Consider the following 27,466-nt stretch of genomic DNA (forward strand, 5'->3'; position numbering starts at 1 on the left):
GATAATAAACCTTGTTGGGAAATAAAATATTTTTAATATTAGATTTGGGTTAACCAAATTGTTTTCTTTCTTTTCTGTCATTTAGTTCAAGTTATGTGTACAAAGTCATCACATGAAATTTAAATTCTTTTTCTGTGATTACATATATTATGAATTGTTTGATAAGCAGCAATTATACAGAATTGATACGCCGTTGACTTTCAATTTTTTTCAAAACTTTGTGTTTTGCTTTTATCTTAGGACTAGACCTTATCTATTTAAAGGAGATCATACATTTCCTACAAACAAAGAGAACTTACCAGTGGTGATTCTCTATGCTGAAATGGGTACTAGAACATTTAGTGCATTTCACAAAGTATTGTCTGAAAAAGCTCAAAATGAGGAAATTCTGTATGTTCTTCGCCATTATATTCAGGTATGTGCTCAAGGTTACTTTTGGCTGTAGAAAAAAACAATTATTATGATAATTGTCTTACTAGATTTAAATATTAATTTTCACTAGAATAGTTATCTAACTTTTTTTAACTTAACAAATGTGAATTTCATGTGGGAAAAATATATTGGGATTCTGTCTCTTCTGGGGGTATCATGTCTATAATTCTTTGCCTTATATCTGGCACAAATTTAAAACTTGGATAAAAAACAAAAACATACTTCAATAATGTGTATAATGCTTGCTAAGAATTCGCAATTAAGAAATCTGATTTACTCAACATACTGATAATATATACAGTATTAGATCAAAGTGCAAAGCATGGCGTTGGAATACTGTTAATTCTTTCTTTTGAGACCTGACTACTTTTCATTCAGGTATCTGGTATGTGCTGTATTGTTCCCCGTTCCTCTAGCCTGCCATTGCTATGACACTATCACATTTTTCTGTTTTAATGATTTCATAGCACTTATTACTGTATCTCCTCAAGTTTATTTAACACTTTCAGAGCACATACATGCACACACACAAACACACACACAAACACACACACACGTGCATGTGAATATAATGGCCATTAGAGGAAGGACTTTGCTTTGTTACTACTGTCTTCCCAACATGGAGTGCTTTAATTTGCATTTCCCAAATTATTAAGATTATATGCTAATATTTAATCTAATTAAAACCTTACAAATATATTTGTAAATTGCCTGTCCATAGCCTTTGCCTATTTTTGAATTGGATTCTTTTTTTTCTCATTGGTTTATAGGTGTTTTTAACCTGTTTTGAATACTAATCTTTTCTTCCATACTTTGCAGCATCTTCTCCTAGTGCATTTCTGGTCTTCTGATATTTTTTTAAAACTTGTTTATGACATATTTTACAAATATTACTTGTGATATAGTCAGATTTACTCAACTTTACCTTAACGATTTCCTTTATGCTGTTACAAGGACATTCTCTTGTAAGAGTTGAAGTTCTATTTTTTGTTTTGGTTTTTAATCCATCTGGAATTTATTTGAATATACTACTGGGTAGAGATATAATTCTGTTTTTTCCATATGGAAAATTATTGGTCTTCACATACTTCGTTGAACAGTCAAGTCTTTATTCTACTCCATCATATGCTAATTTTTCATATAGACATGTATATGTTTTTAGACTTTCCATTCTGTTGCAGTGATATATATGTCTATTCTACACAAATATAACATCATTTTAATTGCTGTAGCTTTAAAATATATTTTGATATCTGGTAGTATAACTCTGCTTCTTAATTTTTGTTTTTCTAAATATCTTGGCTGTTCTTGCATGATATGTAGCCATGTTAATTTTAGAATTAGTTGGCCAGGTTACATGAAACATGTTGGGATTTCATACGGGAATGAATTGGACCTTTCTGATTAATTTTGAAGAGACTTTTTCTTCATATGTATTGAGCTTTGCCTTCTATGAACATATTTTTATTTCACAATCTAGTCAGATGTCTTTTTGAAAAGTATCATCTGTGATGTACAATGTTGGGTTTCAACAATCACACAGAGTCATCTGTCAGTCACCTTAGTACCATCCCATTCACATACAGATTCTTGAAAGAACATATGTTTTCAATTCACTTGGATAAATGCCTGGAAGTTCTATTGCTGAGTTGTATGGTAAGTCAATGTTTAACTTCATAATAAACTATACCAAACTGTCTCTCAAAGTGGTTGTACAGTTTTTCATTCCCCTTAGCCAGGAAAGATAATTTTGCTGCTCTAAATCCTAACCACCATTTGTTAATGTCAGTTTTTTTTATTATAGCTGTTCTAGGTACACAGTGGTATTTCACTGTGGTTTTAATTTGCATTTCTCTAATGACTAATGAAGTTGTCTGGCTTTTCATGAGTTTCTTTTTGGTGAACTTTTTTTGTTGGGTTTTCAGAGTTCTTTTTATGTCCTAGATATAAATCATTTATGAGATACATGATTTACAAACATATTCTACCAGTTTGTGAATTATGTTGTAATTCTCTTAATGTGTTTTGCAGAGGAAGAGTTTTTAATTTTGATTAAGTCCAGTTCATCATTTGTTTATAGATTATATTTTTCATATTATATCTAAAAACTCATCACCCATTTCAAGGTCATGCAGATTTTATTCTAGGCATTTTATAGTTTTATGTTTACACATAGGTTTATGATCCATTTAAGGTTTGTGCAACTTGTGAGATAGATGTTGAGATTTATTTTTCTACATATGGATATCTAGTTGTTTTAACATTTGTTTAAAAGACTATCCTTCTCCATTGAATTTCCTTTATCCACTTGTAAAATATAAATGACTGTATTTGTATGGGTCTATTTCTGGCTTTGCTTTTCTGTGTCATTGATCTATCTGTCTATCCCAACATTAGTACTACACTGCTTGATTACTCTATCTTTATAGCCTTGAGATCAGGTTGTGTTAGTCCTCCAGCTTTGTTATTCTTTTTCAGAATTGTTTTAGCTGATCTAATTCCTTTGTCTCTTCCTGTGAACTTTAAAATCGGCTTGTCTGTATCTACAAAAAATCTTGCTGGCATTTTGATTGAGATTACATTGAACATATAAGTTAAATTTGTGAGAGAACATCTTAAAAATATTCAGTCTTCCAATTGAAAATTATGTCTCTTGATTTATTTAGACATCCTTTGATTTCTTTCATCAGTGTTTTTCTTCTTTTTCAACCTATATGCCATTTTTTTTTTAACCCTATTTTAATGATTAAGACTTCTAGTCAATGTTGAATGGGGAGTGGTGAGGGAAGATATCCTTGCCTTTTTCCTGATTTGGGGAGAAAGCATTTGGTCTTCCACTATTAACTATCATATTAGAGGAAGGGTTTATTTTTAATTTTTTAAGTTCTGGTGTACATGTGCAGGATGTGCAGGTTTGTTACATAGGTAAATGTGTGCCATAGTGGTTTGCTGCACCTATCAACCTATCACCTAGGAATTAAGCCCAGCATGCACTGTGTAGTATTTTGTGGTGTACATGTACCACATTTTCTTTATCCATCTTACTATTGATGGGCATTCAGGTTGATTTCCATGTTTTTGCTTTGTGAAAAGTGTTGCAGTGAACATATGCATGCGTGTGTTTTTATGGTAGAGCAATTTATATTCTGGGTATATACCCAGTTATGGAATTGCTGGGTCGAATGGTAGTTCTATTTCAGATTCTTTGAGAATTGCCACACTGCTTTAAATGAACTAGTTTACAGTACCACCGGCAGTGTATGTGCATTTACTATTTTCTGCAAACTCACCAGGATCTTGTTATTTTTTGACTTTTTAATAGTAGCCATTCTGACTGATACAAGATGGTATCTCATTGTGGTTTTGATCTGCATTTCTCTAATGATTAGTAATATTGAGCATATTTTCATATGCTTTTTGGCCATATCATATGTCTTCTTTTGAAAAGTGTTCATGTCCTTTGCTCACTTTATTTATTTATTTTAGACAGAATCTTGCTCTATTGCCAGGCTGGAGTGCAGTGGCGCAATCTCGGCTCACTGCAACCTCCGCCTCCTGGGTTCAAGCAATTCTCCTGCCTCAACCTCCCAAGTAGCGGGGATTACAGGCATCCACCACATGCCCAGCTAATTTTTATATTTTTAGTGGAGACAGGGTATCAGCATGTTGGCCAGGATGGTGTTGATCTTTTGACCTCGTGATCCACCTGCCTCGGCCTCCCAAAGTGCTGGGATTACAGGCGTGAGCCACTGCGCCCATTCTTTGCTCACTTTTTAATGGGGCTGTTTATTTTTTGCTTGTAAATTTAAGTTCCTTGTAGATTCTGGATATTAGACCTTTGTCAGATACATAGTTTGCAAATATTTTCTCCCATTCTGTAGGTTGCGTGTTTACTCTGTTGATAATTTCTTTTGCTGCGCAGAAGCTCTTTAGTTTAATTAGGTCCCATTCGTCAATTTTTGTTTTTGTTGCAATTGCTTTTGGTGTCTTCATCATGAAATCTTTGTCAGGGCCCATGTCCAGAATGGTATTTCCTAGGTTATCTTCTGAGGATTTTTATTTATTTATTTATTTTGGAGACGGAGTCTCGCTCTGTCACCCAGGCTGGAGTGCAGTGGCGCGATCTCGGCTCACTGCAAGCTCTGCCTCCCAGGTTCACGCCATTGTCCTGCCTCAGCCTCTCCGAGTAGCTGGGACTACAGGCACCCGCCACCATGCCCGGCTAATTTTTTGTATTTTTAGTAGAGACGGGGTTTCACCATGGTCTCAATCTTCTGACCTCGTGATCCGCCCGCCTCGGCCTCTCAAAGTGCTGGGATTACAAGCTTGAGCCACCATGGCCGGCTGAGGATTTTTATAATTTTAGGCTTTACATTTAAGGCTTTAATCCATTTTGAGTTGATTTTTTTTATGGCATAATGAAGGAGTCCAGTTTCAGTCTTCTGCGTATGGCTAGCCAGTTTTCCCAGCACCATTTATTGAATAGGCAGTTCTTTCCCCATTGCTTGCTTTTGTCAGCTTTGTCAAAAATCAGATGGCTGCAGGTGTGTGACATTATTTCTGGGCTCTCTATTCTGTTCTATTGCTCTGTATGTCTGCTTTTATGCCAGTACCATGCTGTTTTGGTTACTGTAACCTTCAGCTTTGTTCTTTTTGCTTAGGATTGCCTTGACTGTTCAGGCTCTTTTGTTCCATATGAAATTTAAAATAGCTTTCTCTAATTCTGTGAAGAATGTCATTGGTAGTTTGATAGGAATAGCCTTGAATCTGTAAATTGTTTTGGCAGTGTGGCTATTTCAACAATATTGATTCTTCCAACCTGTGAGCCTGGAATGTTTTTCCATTTGTTTGTGTCATCTCTGATTTCCTTGAGCAGTGTTTTGTATTAATAATTCTCGTTGTAGAGATTCACCTCCCTAGTTAGTTGTGGTCATTAGTATTTTATTTTTGTGGCAATTGTAAATGGGATTACATTCCTGATTTGGCTGCCAGTTTGGATGTTGTTGCTGTATAAAAATGCTAGTGATTTTTGTACATTGATTTTGTATCCTGAAACTTTGCTGAAGTTGTTTATCAGATCAAGGAGCTTTTGTGCAGAGACTATGGGATTGTCTAGATACGGAATCATGTTGTCTGCAAACAGGTATAGTTGGCTTTCTCTTTTCCTATTTGGATGCCTTTTATTTCTCTCTTGCCTGGTTGCTCTGGCCAAGACTTTCAGGACTATGTTGAATAGGAGTGGTGATAAAGGGTATGTTTAAGTTCCTTATATATTCTGATTATTAATCCCTTGTCAGATGGGTATTTGTCAAATATTTTCTCCCATTCTGTGGATTGGCTCTTCACTGTGTTGATTGTTTCCTTTGCTGTGTAGAAGATTTTTAGCTTGATGTTAACTCCACTTGTCTATTTTTAATTGTGTTGCCTGTGCTTTTGAAGTCTCACACAAAAAATTTTTGCCCAGACCAATGTCCTGGAGCATTTCTTCAATATTTTCCTCTAGTCATTTCATAGTTTTGGGTCTTATATTTAAGTCTTCAATCAATTTTGATTTGATATTTGTATATGGTGAGACATAGTGGTCTAGTTAGTTTCATTCTTCCGCATTATGGTTGTTCAGTTTTCATATTGAAAGGACTGCTCTTTCCCCAGTGTATGATCTTGGCATGTTTGTCGAAGATGAGTTGGTTCCAAATGTGTAGATTTACATCTGAGTTCTCTATTCTGTTCCATTGGTGCATTTGTCTGAATATGAATTCTAATCCATGAACATGGAATATCTTTCCATTTTTTGGTGTTCTCTTCGATTCCTTTCATCAGTGTTGTAGTTTTCTTTGTATTAATATAGGTCTTTCACTTTTTTGGTTAAATTAATTCCTAGGTATTTCATATTATTTGTAACTATTGTAACGTTTTCAGAATGTTGTTTGCTGTTTGTGTATATAAATAGTACTGAATTTTGTATATTGATTTTATATCTTGTAACTTTACTGAATTCATTTATTGGTTCAAACAGTTTTTTGGTGGAGTCTTTAGGTTTTTCTAATATAAGATCATATTGTTTGCAGACAAGGGTAATTTTACTTCTTCCTTTCCAATTTGGATGCCCTTTATTTCTCTTGCCTTATTACTCTGGCTAAGGCTTCTAGTATTACATTGAATAAAAATAGTGAAAGGGGGCATTCTTGTCTTGTTCCAGATCTTTGAGGGATGGCTTTCAATTATTCCCTGTTTCCATATGATATTAGCTGTGGACTTGTCATATATGGCCTTAATTATTTTGAGGTATGTTCCCTCTATACCTAGTTTGTTGTGGGGGAGTTACTTGTCAGAAAGAGATGTTGAATTTAATCAAATGCCTTTTCAGCACATATTTAAACTGCCATATGGTTTTTGTGTTCTTGGTTCTTTTAATATGGTGTATTACATTTATTGATTTGTGTATACTGAACTATCCTGTATCCCTGGGATGAATCTCACTTGATCATGGTGCATAATCTTTTTAAGTTGTTGCTGAATTCATTTTGCTAATATGTTGTTGAGGATTTTTACATCTGTGTTTCTTAGTGATATTGGCATATAGTTTTCTTTTTTTGTTGTGTCCTTGTCTTGTTTTGGTATCAAGGTAATGCTGGCCTCCTAGAATGAATTTGGAGGTGTTCTCTCCTCTTCAAGTTACAGAGCAGAGTTAGAATTTCCAAGACTGGGGACGGCAGTCCTGCCTTTCCTCTTTGTCTTTGTCCTGAGGCATATTTCTCCCTTTAGGCACTCATGATGTTTCCCATGTGTGCTACTATCTCACAGCTCCTGAGTGTTCTGCTCAGTTTCTTGCTGTTGTTTGCTTTTTGGATTTTTTCCTTTCTTTCTCTACTACTTTTTCTTCCTAAATTCAATTTGAATAATTTCTATTGAACTGCCTTGTAGTTAACCAATTCCTTTTTTTTTTTTTTTCTTGAGGCAGAGTCTCGCTCTGTCCCCCAGGCTTGAATGCAGTGGTGCGATCTCAGCTCACTGCAGCCTCCGCCTCCTGGGTTCAAGCGATTCTCCTGCCTCAGCCCCCAAGTAGCTGGGATTACAGGCACACACCACCATGCCTGGCTAGTTTTTTGTGTTTTTAGTAGAGACATGGTTTCTCCATGTTGGTCAGGCTGGTCTCGAACTCCTGACCTCAGGCGATCCATCCACCTCAGCCTCCCATAGTGCTGGGATTACAGGGATGAGCCACTGCGCCCGGCCAGCCAATTCTTTCTTTGGCTATATCAAGTTTACTTATGACTCTGTTGAAGGCATTCTTTACTTCTGTTACAGTGCTTTTAATTTCTGTCATTGCCATTTGGCTCCTTCTTACAGTTTTAATATGTGTGATGAATTTGCCTCTCTTATCATTCATATGTTCTACTTTTTTCATTAGAGCATTTAACATGTTAATCGTTATTTTAAATTCCCTCCTGAAAGTTTCAACTTCTTTTTACATCTGATTTTGAAATTGTTGATTGATTTGTCTCTTCAGACTTTTGTTCCCTTGACTTCTTGGACATCTTGTGATTTTTGTTGTTGTTGAAAGCTCAACATTGTGTGTAGGAGCCTTGACCGTGCCTTTAGTGTAGGCCATGCCTTTCATGTATGCAGGAGTGAGCTGTTCTGGTCAGGAGTTGGGTTGGGTTTCACGTTTGTGGTTCACTTGGCTTTAGGTCTCCCCACTTAGATTTGGATCTTCCCTTTGTACAGCTCCCCAAAGACAATGTGTTTCTTATAGCTTTCCCACCTGTATTTCAGTGTTATCTTTACTCAACCCTTGTTAGACTGGCCTTGAGGTGAAGGTGAGGGGGCAGGTAAGGAAGGGGATATTCTCTGATGTTCCAATTAAGTTTCCTTTCTAGGCAGACTGTAAATTTGGGCCTCAAGGTTTCTGATCCTCTCTCAGAATGTTGGGCCTGGCAGGTATTCCTGTCCCTCCTTCAGATTAAGGCTTTCGTCTATTCCATTTCTCCCGTCTTCAGTGGGCTTCCACCAGTACACTACATAGCTGCAATTTTGTTGCCCTTGCCTCTGAAGATTAAGGCTTTGGTTCCGTAGGGGAGATAGGTCTGAAGTGGATTTCAGCAGTGATTTTTCTTTCCTCTCTGCCTGTCAGCATTAGAGTAGAAGCTTTCTCAGGACCTTCCCCAGTCTTCCCTGTGCAAGAGGGTTTCAGCCTTGCTATGTCTGGAGCTACCAGGGGCTTCACCCTCTCACGTTAACCCATATTTAGCCTTTAGCAAGCTTTATAGATTTCTAGCTAAATATCTTTACCAGCTTCACTAGCATATGGTGGTATCTGTCCTAGGTATTCAGATGTTCACTTTCCCACAGGTGCCTTTTTCTTCTGTTATCATTCTCGTTCCATCTGCTTTATTTTTTCTTCAGAAAATTTTCTAATACAAAAAGCCTAAAAATAATCAACATTTTTGTATATACTACCCAGAATTGACAGCTAACATTTTATCTTTTCAAGTTTATTTTTTAAGTAATAAAACTTTAAAAATAAAGTCAAAGGTTATTTTGTTTTCCATTATCAGTCTCATTCTCTACCTCAACACCAATTGGAGTGTTCTTTTAAATAATACAGTGCTCTCACTCCTGGAGATCTTTCATTAGATCTGGCACATTGGTTGGGAATATATAGCATATGATTCTGAGGCCCTCTGATATCTGTCCACTAAAGAAAGAGAAAGATGAGACATTCTAGTTCTGAGAGAGGAGGTCATAATTAGGTGGCTCTTTAATAAGGATGTAATGCTTATAAAATTATTTTTCCTTGTTTTGAAATATACAATAAATTATTAACCATAGTCACTCGATTGTGCTGCTGAACACTAGATGTTATTCTTCCTAACTGTATTTTTATACCCATTAACCATCCCCTCTTAATCCCCACATCCCCACTAGTTTTTCCATCTTCTGGTAACTACCATCATTCTAGTCTCTGTCTCCCTGACTTCAAAAATTGGAATGTTCCTAACACAAAGAAATGATAAAATGTTTGAGGTGATAGATATCCCAAATACCCTGATTTGATCATTACATTTTGTATATTTGTATCAAATTATAACATATACCCTATAAATATGTGCAACTTTTCTGTATCCATAATAATTAAAAATAAAAAATCCAAAAAACAAATGTTTTTTTTTTCCTAGAGTTACTTTGATACCATAGCTTTGCTGCTTACATGGGGAATCCAAAATTAAGTTTCTTAGTGCTAATTGAAGCTACCTTATAACTTCTCAAAGCAGTAATATATGATTGTAGAGGATGAAAAACTCTTAAGTTACTACTATTTATGAGGAAACTAGGTATTCTTTGAATTAGAAATTTGTTAGAGGAATCTGTCATCTCTTCCTTCTTTCTTTCCTCCATGCACATTTATTAGATGCTGTGTCTGTGTCTGAACTGCCTTGTAACAAATCTTCTCAAAATTTAGTGGCTTAAGGCAATATTGACTTACTGTTTCTCTTTATTCTGTGGGTTGACAGTCGGGGCACTTTTTCTGCTGGTATTGTTCATGCAGTGGGGGTCATTCAGTACTGGATTAGAGCTTGGGGATTCGAGTTATTCTGACAGACCTGTGTGGCAATTGAGGCTGTTAGCTGGAGTTTCTTGTCTTTTCTACATGGCCTTTCATCTTCCAAGAGTTAGACTATGATTCTTCACATCACGATGGCTTAGGGTCCCAAAAAGAAAAGAGTAGAACTTGCAATACCTCTTAAACGCTATGCCCAAGAACTCATACAGTGATACTTCTGCCACCTTGTGTTAGTCAAAGCAAGTCACAAGGCCAGCCAGGTTCAAAAGAATGGAAAAATAGACTCAATTTTCTGGTGAGGAGTAGCAAGGTCACATTGCAAAGGAGTCTGGACATGGGAAGGAGTTATTCATTTGTGACCTTTATAATAATCTTCCACAAATGCCTGTAAGTTGGGCACTGTGCTTAGTACTGGTGATAGAAGATAAGTAGCTTATTTCAGTATCTTAATTTTGTTTTATATATTTGATAATTTTATAATGCAAGTTCACTGTGCACTGGTATCAATCCCGGGGAGGACTGTAAACACCTTGCCAATACTGTGTACCAGTATCAATCCACTAGCATGAGTCTGGTGAGACAGAACACTCGCACAACAAGTTTAGGGAAGCAACTTTATTACTCACAGACAGGCAGCAAGGGACAATAGACACCTAAGGATTCATGGCAAGCTCATCCCCCAAAGCTTAGGATAGCCGTCCAGGATGGATGGAGTCTCACGTGCACGTCGTTCATGTTGCACCACAGCTGAGGAACTCTGAAAGCCTGCTCTGCCCTGGGTTTTATACCTAGGAGCAGCTTGATGAGCTGTGCTAAAGCATCTCAAGACATCTTGTTCTAGGAGCGATGGGAACAGAGCTTGGCTCTTCATATTTCTTGCACTTCTAGCACATCATTCTACAGTTATTCTGAGATTTACAAGTAAGAAAGCGAGGAAGAGCTGGGTTGCCAAGATCTTTTGGGGACTTGCCCTACAATAACATCATATAAAATATATTTTTTTCCCTCAGTGTTCTTCACATTCTCAATTTTAATTGTTCATTGTATAATTCTGAGTGAGTTATTGCTATTTAGTAGAAGTGGAAAATCTTAAATATTCTTGAGTGTGTTGGCATATAGATATTTGCATAATCTACATAAAGATTATCTGTAAAGTGAGATAAAGAGAAAGTGTGGGTGTGTGTACATTTCGTAAATGATTACATATTTAAGTCATTAATTTCATAAATATTTGGATGCCTCTGTGCCAGGCATTGGTTCATGTAGCAGTGAATAAGAGAGAAACATCCCTTATTCTCAGAGAACTTCAATTTTAGTGGCAAGAGATGTAAAACAGATTTATGTTAGATGGTGATGAAAGTGTTTTCAGAAAAAATAAATGTAAAAGAAGAGGACAGAGTCATGGGTCTATAGTGTGCACTCAAAACATTTTATATTGTCTCCTCATCTTATGCCAATAATTCTCAATTTTTCCCAACTGAGTTTGCTAGAAGGATGGATACATTCCCATCAATAACAGTAGCACCTTAAGACTATGATTCTCTATCAGGTAAGGCAGAGCTGAGAGGCAAATGAGAATAGGAATGGGAGTGGGAGATACAAGTACAGTTTACCCCTAAGCATGTGTGAGTTGGAGATACTGACCCCTCATGTTGTTAAAAAATATACGTATAACTTTGGACTCCACTAAAACTTAAGTACTAATAACCTACTGTTGACTGGATGCCTTACTGATAGCAGAAACAGTCAGTTAACACATATTTTTCATGTCACATGTATTATTATATTCTGTAATTCTTACAGTAGAGTAAGCTAGATAAGTAATGTTATTAAGAAAGTCATAAGGAAGAGAAAATATATTTTTCATTAAATAGAAGTGGATCATCATAAAGGTCTTTATCCTCATAGTCATGTTGAGTAGGCTGAGGAGGAAATGGAAGAGGAGAGGCTGGACTTGCTGTTTCAGGTGGCAAGGTGGGAGAAAATCTGTAACTATCTATAAAAGTAGATGTCTATAAAATAGCTATTTCTTATAAAAATCTATAAGAAAATCTATAAGTAAACCTGTGCAAGGAACCTTGTTGTTGTTAATTGTCTGTCTTTTTTAAATGTTCTCCCAAGTGGTTCTAACATGCCCCTGGGGAGCTATGCCCATCTGTTGAGAATCGGTCTCAAGTTATTATTTAGAGTTTCATGCGCGTCCGTGTGAAGAGACCACCAAACAGGCTTTGTGTGAGCAACATGGCTGTTTATTTCACCTGGGTGCAGGCAGGCTGAGTCCGAAAAGAGAGTCAGCGAAGGGAGATAGGGGTGGGGCCATTTTATAAGATTTGGGCAGGTAAAGGAAAATTATAGTCAAAGGGGGTTTGTTCTCTGGCGGGCAGGAATGGGGGTCGCAAGGTGCTCCGTGGGGGAGCTTTTTGAGCCAGGATGAGCCAGGAAAAGGACTTTCACAAGGTAGTGTCATCACTTAAGGCAAGGACTGGCCATTTACACTTCTTTTGTGGTGGAATGTCATCAGTTAAGGCAGGGCAGGGTGTTTTCATTTCTTTTGTGATTCCTCAGTTACTTCAGGCCATCTGGGCATATACGTGCAAGTCACAGGGGATGCGATGGCTTGGCTTGGGCTCAGAGGCCTGACATAGAGAATGTGACCATTAAGTGTGCTTCTGTAAAATCATATTAACTATCTGGGCATTTAGTAACATCAAATTATAGCCTTATATTTAATGAATGACATCTTTTATGTTCAAAATAACTGTAATGTAAATCTAGTTAACATGTAATTCTAATAAAAATAGACATATTTATGCTACGCTTTTAACATATGCCTTTTTGTGGGGGGAAAAAAAGCCTTTTCGTGGGGGAAAAAGAAATAGAAAAACAAAGATTTTTTTTTAACCTGTTGATCTGGTAGTTTGGTTTGCAAATCCAAACTTACTAAACTACAGGATTACAATTCAAATTTTATATCAACACATTTCCAAATGAGGAAAGTAAGTATGAATTTAGGAAACATTGTTATTACTGAGGAGCTAATAACTTTCCAGAACTGATAATGGAAATTGACTATGTGAAATTGCATTTCTTTTATGAACTATAACAAGATACATGGCCTTATAGTTTAGATTCACTTAGCCACCAACTGATTGGTCTTTTGACTAGATACTCAAAATGTAGTTTTAAATTGAGCTGTTATGAAATTGAAAACTCTAAAAATTTTCATCTTTGTCAGATTACTGTAATTATAAATAACCCATTTTCTACATGCTATCTTTCATATAATGTGGGCCTGAGAAATTAGCAAATTAAATTTTAGTGTGGGCAGCAGTGTTAAGTATTTGTCTGAATATCTGAAGCTAACTTTTACATATTCTTACTTGGAAATAGAACAGGCCAAAGAACAGTTACTCTGGCCATATGCATATCAATAAGGCTTGGTAGAAAGTTTAGGGAGGAAAGAAGAGAATACAAAGAATAACACACTACTAAAGTTCTCCTTCCCTCCAATCTCTACCTTTTCCTCTATCATGCAAAACTGTCCCTATGCAAACCTGAATTAAGCAAAGACACATGGCATCTTCCAGGGAGTTTGCTGAGCTCTAGGTTAAAGTGGTTTTCTAACCCCTTGAGATATGCCAAATGATAATGGTTGCAGTACAGCCAACAAGAACTTCAGTCTGGAAGCGGGAACAACTTTAAAACTATTATGTGTGTTCATCCAGGTTTCTTCCTTTTGAATAAAATATGGTGACTTCTCTTGCTTGATGAGGTAATCTCTAGGAGTACATTTAATATTTGCCCTTTATAGAAAGAACAAAATTAAAGGTACTAAAATTCTGATCATAAACATTTCGGACCACTCCGTTTTAGTGAACTGTAGCTCCTTACTGCAAGAACAGATGTTAATTTGTGGCATTTGGTATGTTTTAATCATTGAGAAACAAAGAAAACTTTTATCAGGTATTTCACGGCACTAACTTTTTTTGTCTCCTTTGCCACTACTTTCCAGTGTTTGCTTTTGGCAGCACTCTAGTTGTCCTACATCTAGACAACCAGCAAGTGAAGAACATTTTTGGTTTTGCAAATCTTTTGGGGATCCCCAAAAAGGAAAACAGTTTTGTTGAAACTTGTCTGTATTGGATCCTCTGTTAATTAACTCATCATTGAAGAAATAACAGAAAAAGATCAGATATTTTTTATTTTAATTGTAAAAATTAAAAAGTAATTAAAACAGTAGTCATGACAAAGCTTTTACAGAGTAGTCATTAACCAAATTCTAGTTCCTTGATAGGCTAGAGACAATGTAAACAACCCCCAAATTTTTCACAGTGATTAAAAACCTTCAATATTACTAATTTACCCTTGTGTCCGAATACATCGTGGTACTGACTTTAAAACAAGATGTTTGACTGTTTTCTCTTTTTATAAAATAAATGTGTTTGCACAGAAACCAAGCTCACGGAAAATGTACTTATCTGGGTATGGTGTGGAGCTAGCAATTAAGAGTACAGAATACAAAGCACTGGATGATACCCAAGTTAAAAGTAAGTTCTCTATCTCAGCACTTGAGTAGAATGAAAAGTTGGAGGCTTTTACATACTTTCGTTTTTTAAAAATTTAATGAGTATAATCCTACATATGTTCATTTGAGGCTAGAGATGGGGTGGACCTATTCTTCATTAAAATTTGGAATTAAATTTTAAGCTGAAAGAAATGTATTTAAGATTATTGGTTATCAAAATTTCTTTAAAAATATGAAATTGTATGTTATTTTGCTTATACCCGATGGGCTCCCAACCATTTCAGCACCATATAACAATTGATAGTATATGTAAGGTACACTGTGGCAATAGATGAGGCTGATTATTGCTAGAGGTGACTGGCATAGGCATCTGGGTCTCGCCCATGTAAGGAAGTTTTGTCTGAAATATTTATTTGTAATGAAATTAGGATGGTAGTTTTATTTTTTCTTTCCTGAAGCAGGATGACAGAGGCCTATGAATTGTTTAGATGAGGTAGATTCATTAGATTTGTGATCTACTAACCAATATCTATCTGTATTCTATGAACTAAATGTATACTCTAGATGAAGAGACTCTGGAGACTTAAATAAACTGAACAAGTTCTCAGAACACTTATGGAAGTCTTCTATTACCTGGTTCATGTCAAATTTATTTATGCCTGATTCTTGGTTAAGAGTTTTACATTTATTCTCTTATATGCACTCAGATGAGGCTCCTGCTTCAACTTTGTTTTTTCATATAGAGGCCCTGCTTTCATCACAGACTTCTCTCTGGCTCCTCCTACTGAATGTGCTTCAAATAAAGATCTGTATTACTGTAATTTAAATATTTTTGGTTAAAGAGTTACTGAAAAAGTATAGTAAAAATAATACTCTGATTTTATGTATTTCTGTATAGCTTGTGTATAGCTCTACAATGCTTTATAATTTACTCTCTTATAGTCACGATAGTAATTTAAGGCATTTTTAGCTATTCTTGCGCTTATAGAATTTTCTTTAAAAAGTCAGATGGTGACATATGTATCATCTGTATTATTATGCACTGCATTCTGTCATCAGCCTTTTACACACACTTGGAATATGTCTTCGCCTGTCAATTCTAGTTGCCACTCCTTAGTGCAGTTCTTTTTTTCTCTCTGTATACATGTATCAGACCTTTAACTAGCCATCTGTCTGATCTTAGGTCTTCAGTGCCCTCAATCTCACCACCCCTCAAAACAGATTAATCAATCTAATCTCCACAGTACTTTCCAAATGAACTTCTGATGTTGAAAAATCTGACTTTGTGATTCCACTGGTTAAATCCTTTAGTGGCTCCCTATAACCTCAAAAATTCAGAACATAGCAAACAAAGCTTTTCACAGTCTGATTTCTTACTGCCTTTTTACTGTCCTTCAGCCCTCTCTAATTTGTGTCCTCTTGCCTGAAACACTAAACTACTTATTATTTAGAATAATTTTCTGTTCCCTGGGTGCTTTTATGCATGGGCTCCATGGGAAGTCTTTGACCTCTCCTACATTCATCCCTTAGCATATGCTGTTCCTTCCACCTACCACTGTCTTCGCTTCTTTCATTTCCTCTAAAGACTTCATATCTTTGTTTTCCTGAGATGGAATCATTGCTCTGTCACCCAGGCTGGAGTGCAGTGGTGCAATCTCGGCTCACTGCAACCTCCGCCTCCCAGATTGAAGCAATTCTCTTGCCTCAGCCTCCTGAGTAGCTAGGATTACATGTGCCTGCCACCATACCTGGCTAATTTTTGTATTTTTAGTAGAGACAGGTTTTCACCATGTTGGCCAGGCTGGTCTTGAACTGACCTTGTGATTCACCCACCTCAGCCTCCCAAAGTGCTGGGATTACAGGCTTGAGCCACCGCACCTGGCCAGACTTCATATCTTTTAAGACTCAAATATATCAGTCTGTGCCTCTTAGATGGCTGCCTATCTTGCTGCTCTGTTAGAGAATGCTCTTCTCTTTTCTATATCCCATATCTTTCCGTGCCTTCTTTTAGAAAAGTTCATGGTCTGTATCTTTTGTGTCTCTGTTGTTCTTGGTGTCTATCCTGTCATAGACACCTCATAGTAAGCAGTCAATAAATGTTTGCTCAATGAATGAATTAACAAACAAGAGGAAAAGGATGACTAGATCAAAGTACCCAGGGTTGTTTTTACTTATAGTCCTAGAGATTCAGAGTTTCAGAAAAGTAAGAAAGGGTAAGCATAATTGCTGACCTCTGATGCACTCTGATAGCCACCCCACACACTGTAAGAGGTCACAGTCTTTATGATCCTAAAGCAGCCTTCACATATTCCACCAACCAGTCTGTATAGTATAATTATTTGGTATGTAAGGGAGAAGGGAAATGACTATAAAATATTATATCTTTATTCTTTGAGACCATGAGTTTTGGTGTCTTTCTAAATATTCCTTGATTATCTTTAAAGGTGTTGGAAATATGTAGGAACTTATATTTAAACTTAGGGTTTGGACTTCCTGCCTCACTTAAAAGCTAAACCCAGCATTTGTTACAGGCCTTTGGGTTATTTCTGATTATAAAATAGAACTTGACTATTAACTAATCTATAAAGCACTGTATTATAGTTGCTAAGTATTTAATCAAGCATGTTCAAAAAGACAGCTCACACTTAGGAATGTTAGCCTGTACACATGCATATATATGTATTAATCTGGTCCGTGAAGGAAAAACAAGGTAAAACAAATGGAATTTCATTTCGTTGTGAGTTCTAATTTTTTTTTTTTTTTTTAGAGACAGTCTTACTCTGTCACCCAGGCTGGAGTGCAGTGGCGTGATCTCAGTCCACTGCAACCTCCACCTCCCAGGCTCAAGCCATTCTCCTGCCTCCCAAGTAGCTGAGACTGCAGGTGCATGCCACAACGCCTGGCTAATTTTTGTATTTTTTTTTTTTTTTTTTGAGACGGAGTCTCGCTCTGTCTCCCAGGCTGGAGTGCAGTGGCGCAATCTCGGCTGACTGCAAGCTCCGCCTCCCGGGTTCACGCCATTCTCCTGCCTCAGCCTCTCCTAGTAGCTGGGACTACAGGCGCCTGCCACCACGCCCGGCTAATTTTTTGTATTTTTAGTAGAGACGGGGTTTCACCGTGGTCTCGATCTCCTGACCTCGTGATCCGCCCGCCTCGGCCTCTCAAAGTGCTGGGATTACAAGTGTGAGCCACCGCGCCCGGCCAATTTTTGTATTTTTAGTAGAGAAGGTTTCACCGTGTTGGGCTGGTCTTGAACTCGTGAGCTCAAGTGATTCATCCACCTCGGCCTCCCAAAGTGCTGGGATTACAGGCGTGAGCTGCCACACCTGGCCAAGTTCTTCTAATTTTTGATTACATGTTCTTTTCCCAGTCTGAAAATATTTTTGTTTTATTTCCAAAATGTAGCTGTGACTAATACTACTGTAGAGGATGAGACGGAAACAAATGAAGTTCAAGGATTTCTCTTTTGGAAACTAAAGTAAGTCTGAATAGAAATGAAATTGGTATTATTATACCCATTTGTTTTTAAGGAATTAATTTGATATACTGTTTTGCCATATGTTTCACCTTTCTTTTATGTAGAAAGTACAAACACACACACACACGATTGTTTTTATTTATTACAGAAGTAACATATGGCTAATGTCAAAAAGCTACGGAAAGCAAAAACGCACAACCTTTAAAACTAATCACTAATTTCACAATGAAAGAGATAACTCATAGTATTTTGGTGTACAGTATGTTTTTCCAGTCTTTCTGTGAATATTTTTATAGCATCAAATAAATGCATACACAGCATATTGTTTTGCACAGTAGAACCATAGTGTGTACCTGTTTTTTTCACATCTTGTGGATAGTCCATCATTTATTGAAACAGTCCCATAGAACGGGACTTTAAATTCTTTCCCTACTTTTTCATTTAATTTTTTTGTGTGTGTGTACCAGTTTGTGTGCATTGCAGACTTTCCTTAGCACAAATTTCGGGAAAATAGTTGCTAAAGTATATGTACTTCTTGAAATTTTTGATTCATACTTGTAAACTACCCTCATAAAATTGTATTAACATGGACACTCACCCCAGGATGTGAAATCTGTTCATTTCCCAGAACTTTAATAACCACTCATACTATTTTTTAAACTTTTTCAGTTTAATAAATGAAATGGTGTTTCTTTTTTTTTTTTTTTAAGTGTATTTAATTCACTGGACTGAACCAATTTTATAATTTGTCTCCAAGAAAGTCAACTATTGGCAGTTTATTATTGCACGGATTAACTTTTTTTCATGTTTATTGGCCTTAGAATTTCTTCTTGTGTAAATTGCTTGTTCCTAACTTGTGCTCATTTGTTTATCTTTTTTACTAATTATAACAGCTCTTTATAAAAAATTCTGAAACCTTTGCCATATATTGAATTACTTAATATTGAAGTTTATTTTCATATTAATCATAAAGATGGAAGTGTTTTCATTAGTTAGATACAACTGTTATGTTTACATTGAGAGTGGGATTTTATTTCTGAAACTCCGGTGGTGTCCCTGGGATAACTAGAAAATTTGAAATTTAAGACTTTTGATACCTATGGTTGGTCGCTGTTAAATACGCATGTATTTATTTTCTCCTTTTACCCAGAATAAATTATTTGTCCCATAAATAAAGTTCATTTATAGAATGGCTAAACCTCAAAGACATGAAACAACAAACATAAGGCAACAAATAAATTGTTAAATATTAGCCTTGTAGCATTTTTTGATCCTGTTCTTCATTTGCACTATATGGTGCTATCACCATACAAATTATGATTTCCTGTATTTGAAAGTAGTAATTTTCTTTATTCTAACAGAGCTGCCATAAAAGTCAAGTAAATAATTGGTATAGTACATACTTGTTTAGGAAGTTTCTAAATTTGGAGAGAATAAATAATATAATTTACTAATAAAGTATTTTTAACAATTCATGGCATATAATAAGCATTAATGTTGTTTGTTAAACATGAATAAAATTAATGAAAATTATAATTATTAAGTTATTATTTGTTAAAATAGTTTCACAAAATGCTGCGAAGAAAAAAATACTGCCTAAATTGAATTTCTTTTGAGGAAAAAAATTAAGTAAATCATTATTTTTTAAAATATATATTGTAGTAATAATGTTAGCTAATATTTACTATTTTTAAACTCTGTTATTTTTACCGCTTTTTAATTAACTTGGCAAGCTGTGGTAAATATTCCTCTTTATTATATTGGTTTCTTTATTTTTAAGGAGTTCTAATACATCTGACATTCATAAAGTATGAGATACTTAAAATCACTTTTCATATGTTAAATTTGACTTAGTGTGCTTAGAGAAACACGAGTTGATAAAGTTCTGACAGAAAACTAAAAACTTTATAGAATCTAGAACTTTACTGATCTGATGGGTTACAAAAATCATTGATAATATTGGATCTTTAGCTTGAACAAATGTATAGCCCAAAAGAAGAGAAAACATTTATTACTCAAATTTTCTGTACTGCAAATTACCATTTCATATACACATGTAAGTAACCTTTCAAAAATTAAAGTTATATCCCCCCTTTCTTTTTCCTGCCACGCTGATTGAAGACAAGGAATAGGATGGTGAGTGCTCTATGAATACTTGCAAATGGGAATGGCTGTAATTTCATGTACATTTTCCCTTATTTACAAGTGAAAGTTTATGATTTCTTTATCCAGGCAAAATTAATTAAAGAAATATTTTTATTAACACCTTTAGTTCTTGTTTAGTATTACAGTCATGTATGAAGAACTCTCAGGTTGGTTCTCCTGGTGATGAGTAGATAACTATATACAGTAAGGGTAAGATTTTTGGAGACTATGCTAATTTATATGGATAACTGTGTTACATTTTTAAAGTATGTTGGCCAGACAGTATACTCTAGTGGCCTTAAAATGTTAATACATCTTACAAAATGGATTTATTCTAAGTAAGGTATTTATTTAGCAGCTAACAATACATTTTTATTCCATTTTCAGCTATCTCAACATCTTGGAATTTATAGTTCTTTTCTCTTTTGAATATAACTTTTTATGGGATTAAATTGCATTTTCTCCAAAAGATCATGTGAAACACTGGGCTATTTTTATTTTTATTTTATTTTATTTCAGCTTCTATTTTTTTCTTTTTTTTCTTTTTTTTAAATTTTATTATTATTATACTTTAAGTTTTAGGGTACATGTGCACAATGTGCAGGTTTGTTGCATATGTATACATGTGCCATGTTGGTGTGCTGCACCCATTAACTCGTCATTTAGCATTAGGTATATCTCCTCATGCTATCCCTCCCCCCTCCCCCCATCCCACAACAGTCCCCTAGTGTGATGTTCCCCTTCCTGTGTCCACGTGTTCTCATTGTTCAATTCCCACCTATGAGTGAGAACATGCGGTGTTTGGCTTTTTGTCCTTGCGATAGTTTACTGAGAATGATGATTTCCAGCTTCATCCGTGTCCCTACAAAGGACATGAACTCATGATTTTTTATGACTACATAGTATTCCATGGTGTATATGTGCCACATTTTCTTAATCCAGTCTATCGTTGTTGGACATTTGGGTTGGTACCAACTCTTTGCTATTGTGAATAGTGCCGCAATAAACATACGTGTGCATGTGTATTTATAGCAGCATAATTTATAGCCCTGTGGGTATATGCCCAGCAATGGAATAGCTGGGTCAAATGGTATTTCTAGTTCTAGATCTCTGAGGAATCGCCACACTGACTTCCACAATGGTTGAACTAGTTTACAGTCCCACCAACAGTGTAAAAGTGTTCCTATTTCTCCACATCCTCTCCAGCACCTGTTGTTTCCTGACTTTTTAATGATCGCCATTCTAACTGGTGTGAGATGGTATCTCATTGTGGTTTTGATTTGCATTTCTCTGATGGCCAGTGATGATGAGCATTTTTTCATGTGTTTTTTGGCTGTATAAATGTCTTCTTTTGAGAAGTGTCTGTTCATATCCTTCGCCCACTTTTTGATGGGGTTGTTTGTTTTTTTTCTTGTAAATTTGTTTGAGTTCATTGTAGATTCTGGATATTAGCCCTTTGTCAGATGAGTAGGTTGTGAAAATTTTCTCCCATCTTGTAGGTTGCCTGTTCACTCTGATGGTAGTTTCTTTTGCTGTGCAGAAGCTCTTTAGTTTAATTAGATCCCATTTGTCAATTTTGGCTTTTGTTGCCATTGCTTTTGGTGTTTTAGACATGAAGTCCTTGCCCATGCCTATGTCCTGAATGGTAATGCCTAGGTTTTCTTCTAGGGTTTCTATGGTTTTAGGTCTAACATTTAAGTCTTTAATCCATCTTGAATTAATTTTTGTATAAGGTGTAAGGAAGGGATTCAGTTTCAGCTTTCTACATATGGCTAGCCAGTTTTCCCAGCACCATTTATTAAATAGGGAATCCTTTCCCCATTGCTTGTTTTTGTCAGGTTTGTCAAAGATCAGATAGTTGTAGATATGTGGTGTTATTTCTGAGGGCTCTGTTCTGTTCCATTGATCTATATCTCTGTTTTGGTACCAGTACCATGCTGTTTTGGTTACTGTAGCCTTGTAGTATAGTTTGAAGTCAGGTAGTGTGATGCCTCCAGCTTTGTTCTTTTGGCTTAAGATTGACTTGGCGATGCAGGCTCTTTTTTGGTTCCATATGAACTTTGAAGTAGTTTTTTCCAGTTCTGTGCAGAAAGTCATTGGTAGCTTGATGGGGTTGGCATTGAATCTATAAATTACCTTGGGCAGTATGGCCATTTTCACGATACTGATTCTTCCTACCCATGAGCATGGAATGTTCTTCCATTTGTTTGTATCCTCTTTTATTTCATTGAGCAGTGGTTTGTAGTTCTCCTTGAAGAGGTCCTTCACATCCCTTGTAAGTTGGATTCCTAGGTATTTTATTCTCTTTGAAGCAATTGTGAATGGGAGTTGACTCATGATTTGGCTCTCTGTTTGTCTGTTATTGGTATATAAGAATGCCTGTGATTTTTGTACATTGATTTTGTATCCTGAGACTTTGCTGAAGTTGCTTATCAGCTGAAGGAGATTTTGGGCTGTGACGATTGGGTTTTCTAGATATACAGTCATGTCATCTGCAAACAGGGACAATTTGACTTCCTCTTTTCCTAATTGAATACCCTTTATTTCCTTCTCCTGCCTAATTGCCCTGGCCAGAACTTCCAACACTGTGTTGAATAGGAGTGGCGAGAGAGGGCATCCCTGTCTTGTGCCAGTTTTCAAAGGGAATGCTTCCAGTTTTTGCCCATTCAGTATGATATTGGCTGTGCGTTTGTCATAGATAGCTCTTATTATTTTGAGATACGTCCCATCAATACATAATTTATTGAGAGTTTTTAGCATGAAGGGCTGTTGAATTTTGTCAAAGGCCTTTTCTGCATCTCTTGAGATAATCATGTGGTTTTTGTCTTTAGTTCTGTTTATATGCTGGATTACATTTATTGATTTGCATATGTTGAACCAGCCTTGCATCCTAGGATGATCATGGTGAATAAGCTTTTTGATGTGCTGCTGGATTCGGTTTGCCAATATTTTATTGAGGATTTTTGCATCAATGTTCATCAAGGATATTGGTCTGAAATTCTCTTTTTTGGTTGTGTCTCTGCCAGGCTTTGGTATCAGGGTGATGCTGGCCTCATAAAATGAATTAGGGAGGATTCCCTCTTTTTCTATTGATTGGAATAGTTTCAGAAGGAATGGTACCAGTTACTCCTTGTTCCTCTGGTGGAATTTGGCTGTGAATCCGTGTGGTCCTGGACTGTTTTTGGTTGGTAAGCTATTGATTATTGCCACAATTTCAGAACCTGTTATTGGTCTATTCAGAGATTCAACTTCTTCCTGGTTTAGTCTTGGGAGGGTGTACGTGTTGAGGAATTTATCCATTTCTTCTAGGTTTTCTAGTTTATTTGCATAGAGATGTTTGTAGTATTCTCTGATGGTAGTTTGTATTTCCGTGGGATTGGTGGTGATATCCCCTTTATCATTTTTTATTGCATCTATTTGATTCTTCTCTCTTTTCTTCTTTATTAGTCTTGCTAGCAGTCTATCAATTTTGATCATTTCAAAAAACCAGCTCCTGGATTCATGAATTTTTTGAAGGGTTTTTTGTGTCTCTATTTCCTTCAGTTCTGCTCTGATTTTAGTTATTTCTAGCCTTCTGCTAGCTTTTGAATGTGTTTGCTCTTGCTTTTCTAGTTCTTTTAATTGTGATGTTAGGGTGTCAATTTTGGATCTTTCCTGCTTTCTCTTGTGGGCATTTAGTGCTATAAATTTCCCTCTACACCCTGCTTTGAATGTGTCCCAGAGATTCTGGTATGTTGTTTCTTTGTTCTTGTTGGTTTCAAAGAACATCTTTATTTCTGCCTTCATTTCATTATGTACCAAATAGTCATTCAGGAGCAGGTGGTTCAGTTTCCATGTAGCTGATTGGTTTTGAGTGAGTTTCTTAATCTTGAGTTCTAGTTTGATTGCACTGTGGTCTGAGAGACAGTTTGTTATAATTTCTGTTCTTTTACATTTGCTGAGGAGTGCTTTACTTCCAACTATGTGGTCAATTTTGGAATAGGTGTGGTGTGGTGCTGAAAAAATGTATATTCTGTTGATTTGGGGTGGAGAGTTCTGTAGATGTCTATTAGGTCCACTTTGTGCAGAGCTGAGTTCAATTCCTGGGTATCCTTGTTAACTTTCTGTCTCGTTGATCTGTCTAATGTTGACAGTGCGGTATTAAAGTCTCCCATTATTATTGTGTGGGGGTCTAAGTATCTTTGTAGGTCACTAAGGACTTGCTTTATGAATCTGGGTGCTCGTGTATTGGGCGCATATATATTTAGGGTAGTTAGCTCTTCTTTTTGAATTGATCCCTTTACCATTATGTAATGGCCTTCTTCGTCTCTTTTGATCTTTGTTGGTTTAAAGTCTGTTTTATCAGAGACTAGGATTGCAACCCCTGCCTTTTTTTGTTTTCCATTTGGTTGGTAGATCTTCCTCCATCCTTTTATTTTGAGTCTATGTGTGTCTCTGCACGTGAGATGGGTTTCCTGAATACAGCACACTGATGGGTCTTGACTCTGTATCCAATTTACCAGTCTGTGTCTTTTAATTGGAGCATTTAGTCCATTTACATTTAAAGTTAATATTGTTATGTGTGAATCTGATTCTGTCATTATGACGTTAGCTGGTTATTTTGCTCATTAGTTGATGCAGTTTCTTCCTAGCCTCGATGGTCTTTACAATTTGGCATGATTTTGCAGTGACTGGTACCAGTTGTTCGTTTCCATGTTTAGTGCTTCCTTCAGGAGCTCTTTTAGGGTAGGCCTGGTGGTGACAAAATCTCTCAGCATTTGCTTGACTGTAAAGTATTTTATTTCTCCTTCACTTATGAAGCTTAATTTGGCTGGATATGAAATTCTGGGTTGAAAATTCTTTTCTTTAAGAATGTTGAATATCGGCCCCCACTCTCTTCTGGCTTGTAGAGTTTCTGCCGAGAGATCAGCTGTTAGTCTGATGGGCTTCCCTTTGTGGGTAACCTGACCTTTGTCTCTGGCTGCTCTTAACATTTTTTCCTTCATTTCAACTTTGGTGAATCTGACAATTATGTGTCTTGGAGTTGCTCTTCTCGAGGAGTATCTTTGTGGCGTTCTCTGTATTTCCTGAATCTGAATGTTGGCCTGCCTTGCTAGACTGGGGAAGTTCTCCTGGATAATATCCTGCAGAGTGTTTTCCAAATTGGTTCCATTCTCACCATCACTTTCAGGTACACCAATCAGACGTAGATTTGGTCTTTTCACATAGTCCCATATTTCTTGGAGGCTTTGTTCGTTTCTTTTTATTCTTTTTTCTCTAAACTTCCCTTCTCGCTTCATTTCATTCATTTCATCTTCCATCACTGATACCCTTTCTTCCAGTTGATCGCATCGGCTCCTGAGGCTTCTGCATTCTTCACGTAGTTCTCGAGCCTTGGCTTTCTGCTCCATCAGCTCCTTTAAGCACTTCTCTGTATTGGTTTTTCTAGTTATACATTCGTCTAAATTTTTTTCAAAGTTTTTAACTTCTTTGCCTTTGGTTTGAATTTCCTTCTGTAGCTCGGAGTATTTTGATCGTCTAAAGCCTTCTTCTCTCAACTCGTCAAAGTCATTCTCCATCCAGCTTTGTTCCATTGCTGGTGAGGAACTGCGTTCCTTTGGAGGAGGAGAGGCACTCTGCTTTTCAGAAGTTCCAGTTTTTCTGCTCTGTTTTCTCCCCATCTTTGTGGTTTTATCTACTTTTGGTCCTTGATGATGGTGATGTACAGATGGATTTTTGGTGTGGATGTCCTTTCTGTTTGTTAGTTTTCCTTCTACCGGACAGGACCCTCAGCTGCAGGTCTGTTGGAGTTTGCTAGAGGTCCACTCCAGACCCTGTTTGCCTGGGTCTCAGCAGCAGAGGCTGCAGAACAGCGGATTTTCGTGAACCGCAAATGCTGCTGCCTGATTGTTCCTCTGGAAGTTTTGTCTCAGAGGAGTACCCGGCTGAGTGAGGTATCAGTCTGCCCCTACTGGGGGGTGCCTCCCAGTTAGGCTGCTCGGGGGTCAGGAGTCAGGGACCCACTTAAGGAGGCAGTCTGCCCGTTCTCAGATCTCCAGCTGCATGCTGGGAGAACCACTACTCTCTTCAAAGCTGTCAGACAGGGGCATTTAAATCTGCAGATGTTACTGCTGTCTTTTTGTTTGTCTGTGCCCTGCCCCCAGAGATGGAGCCTACAGAGGCAGGCAGGCCTCTTTGAGCTGTGGTGGGCTCCACCCAGTTCGAGCTTCCTGGCTGCTTGGTTTACCTAAGCAAGCCTGGGCAATGGTGGGCGCCCCTCCGCCAGCCTCACTGCCACCTTGCAGTTTGATCTCAGACTGCTGTGCTAGCAATCACCGAGACTCCGTGGCATAGGACCTTCCGAGCCAGGTGTGGGATATAATCTCCTGGTGTGCCGTTTTTTAAGCCCGTTGGAAAAGCACAGTATTAGGGTGGGAGTGACCTGATTTTCCAGGTGCCGTCTGTCACCCCTTTCTTTGACTAGGAAAGGGAACTCCCTGACCCCTTGCACTTCCCGGGTGAGGCAATGCCTCGCCCTGCTTCAGCTTACGCACGGTGCACTGCACCCACTGTCCTGCGCCCACTGTCTGGCACTCCCTAGTGAGATGAACCTGGTACCTCAGATGGAAATGCAGAAATCACCCGTCTGCGTCGCTCACGCTGGGATGACGAGCTGTTCCTATTCGGCCATCTTGGCTCCCTCTGCTTTTTTTTTTTTTTCAGCTTCTATTTTAGATTCAAGGCATACACATGCAGGTTTGTTACATGGATATACTATGTGATGCTGAGGTTAGGAGTATGAATGATCCTATCACCCAGGTAGTGAGCATAGTACCCAACAGGTAGTTTTTCAGCCCTTGCCATCTCCCCACTCTAATAGACCCCAGTATCTATTATTCCCATCTTTATGTCCATGTATACCCAATACTTGGTTCTCACTTGTAAGTGAGAACAGAGGGTATTTGGTTTTCTGTTCCTGTGTTAATTCACTTGGGATAATGGCCTACAGCTGCATTCATGTTGCTGCAAAGGGCAGGATTTTCCATGGTGGTATATGTATCCCATTGTCTTTTTCCAATTTGCCATTGATGGCACCTGGGTTGATTGCATGTCTTTGCTATTGTGAATAAGTGCTATGATGAACATATGAGTGCATGTATCTTTTTGTCAGAATGATTTATTTTCCTCTGGGTGAATACCCAGTAATGAGATTACTGAGTTCAGTGGTAGTTTGAAGTTCTTTGAGAGATCTCTAAACTGCTTTTTGCAGTGGCTGATCTAATTTACATTTCCACCAACAGTGTATAAGCATTCCCTTTTCTCTGCAGCCTTGCCAGCATCT

At 37.1% G+C, this 27,466-nt stretch overlaps 1 protein-coding gene across 1 annotated transcript in view; it reads left to right on the plus strand.

The window, feature by feature from the left end:
* The window catches only part of LOC115835067 (UDP-glucose:glycoprotein glucosyltransferase 2-like), a 174,528-nt gene that overhangs the window by 29,980 nt on the left and 117,082 nt on the right, over positions 1-27,466 (plus strand). The window contains 3 exon segments of the mRNA XM_030812463.1: positions 241-415; positions 14,448-14,544; positions 17,928-18,000. Coding sequence (XP_030668323.1) covers positions 241-415; positions 14,448-14,544; positions 17,928-18,000 — 345 coding nt within the window.

The sequence above is a fragment of the Nomascus leucogenys genome, chromosome 5 (genome assembly GCF_006542625.1).
Source record: "Nomascus leucogenys isolate Asia chromosome 5, Asia_NLE_v1, whole genome shotgun sequence".
In the NCBI taxonomy this organism is placed as follows: Eukaryota; Metazoa; Chordata; class Mammalia; order Primates; family Hylobatidae; genus Nomascus; species Nomascus leucogenys.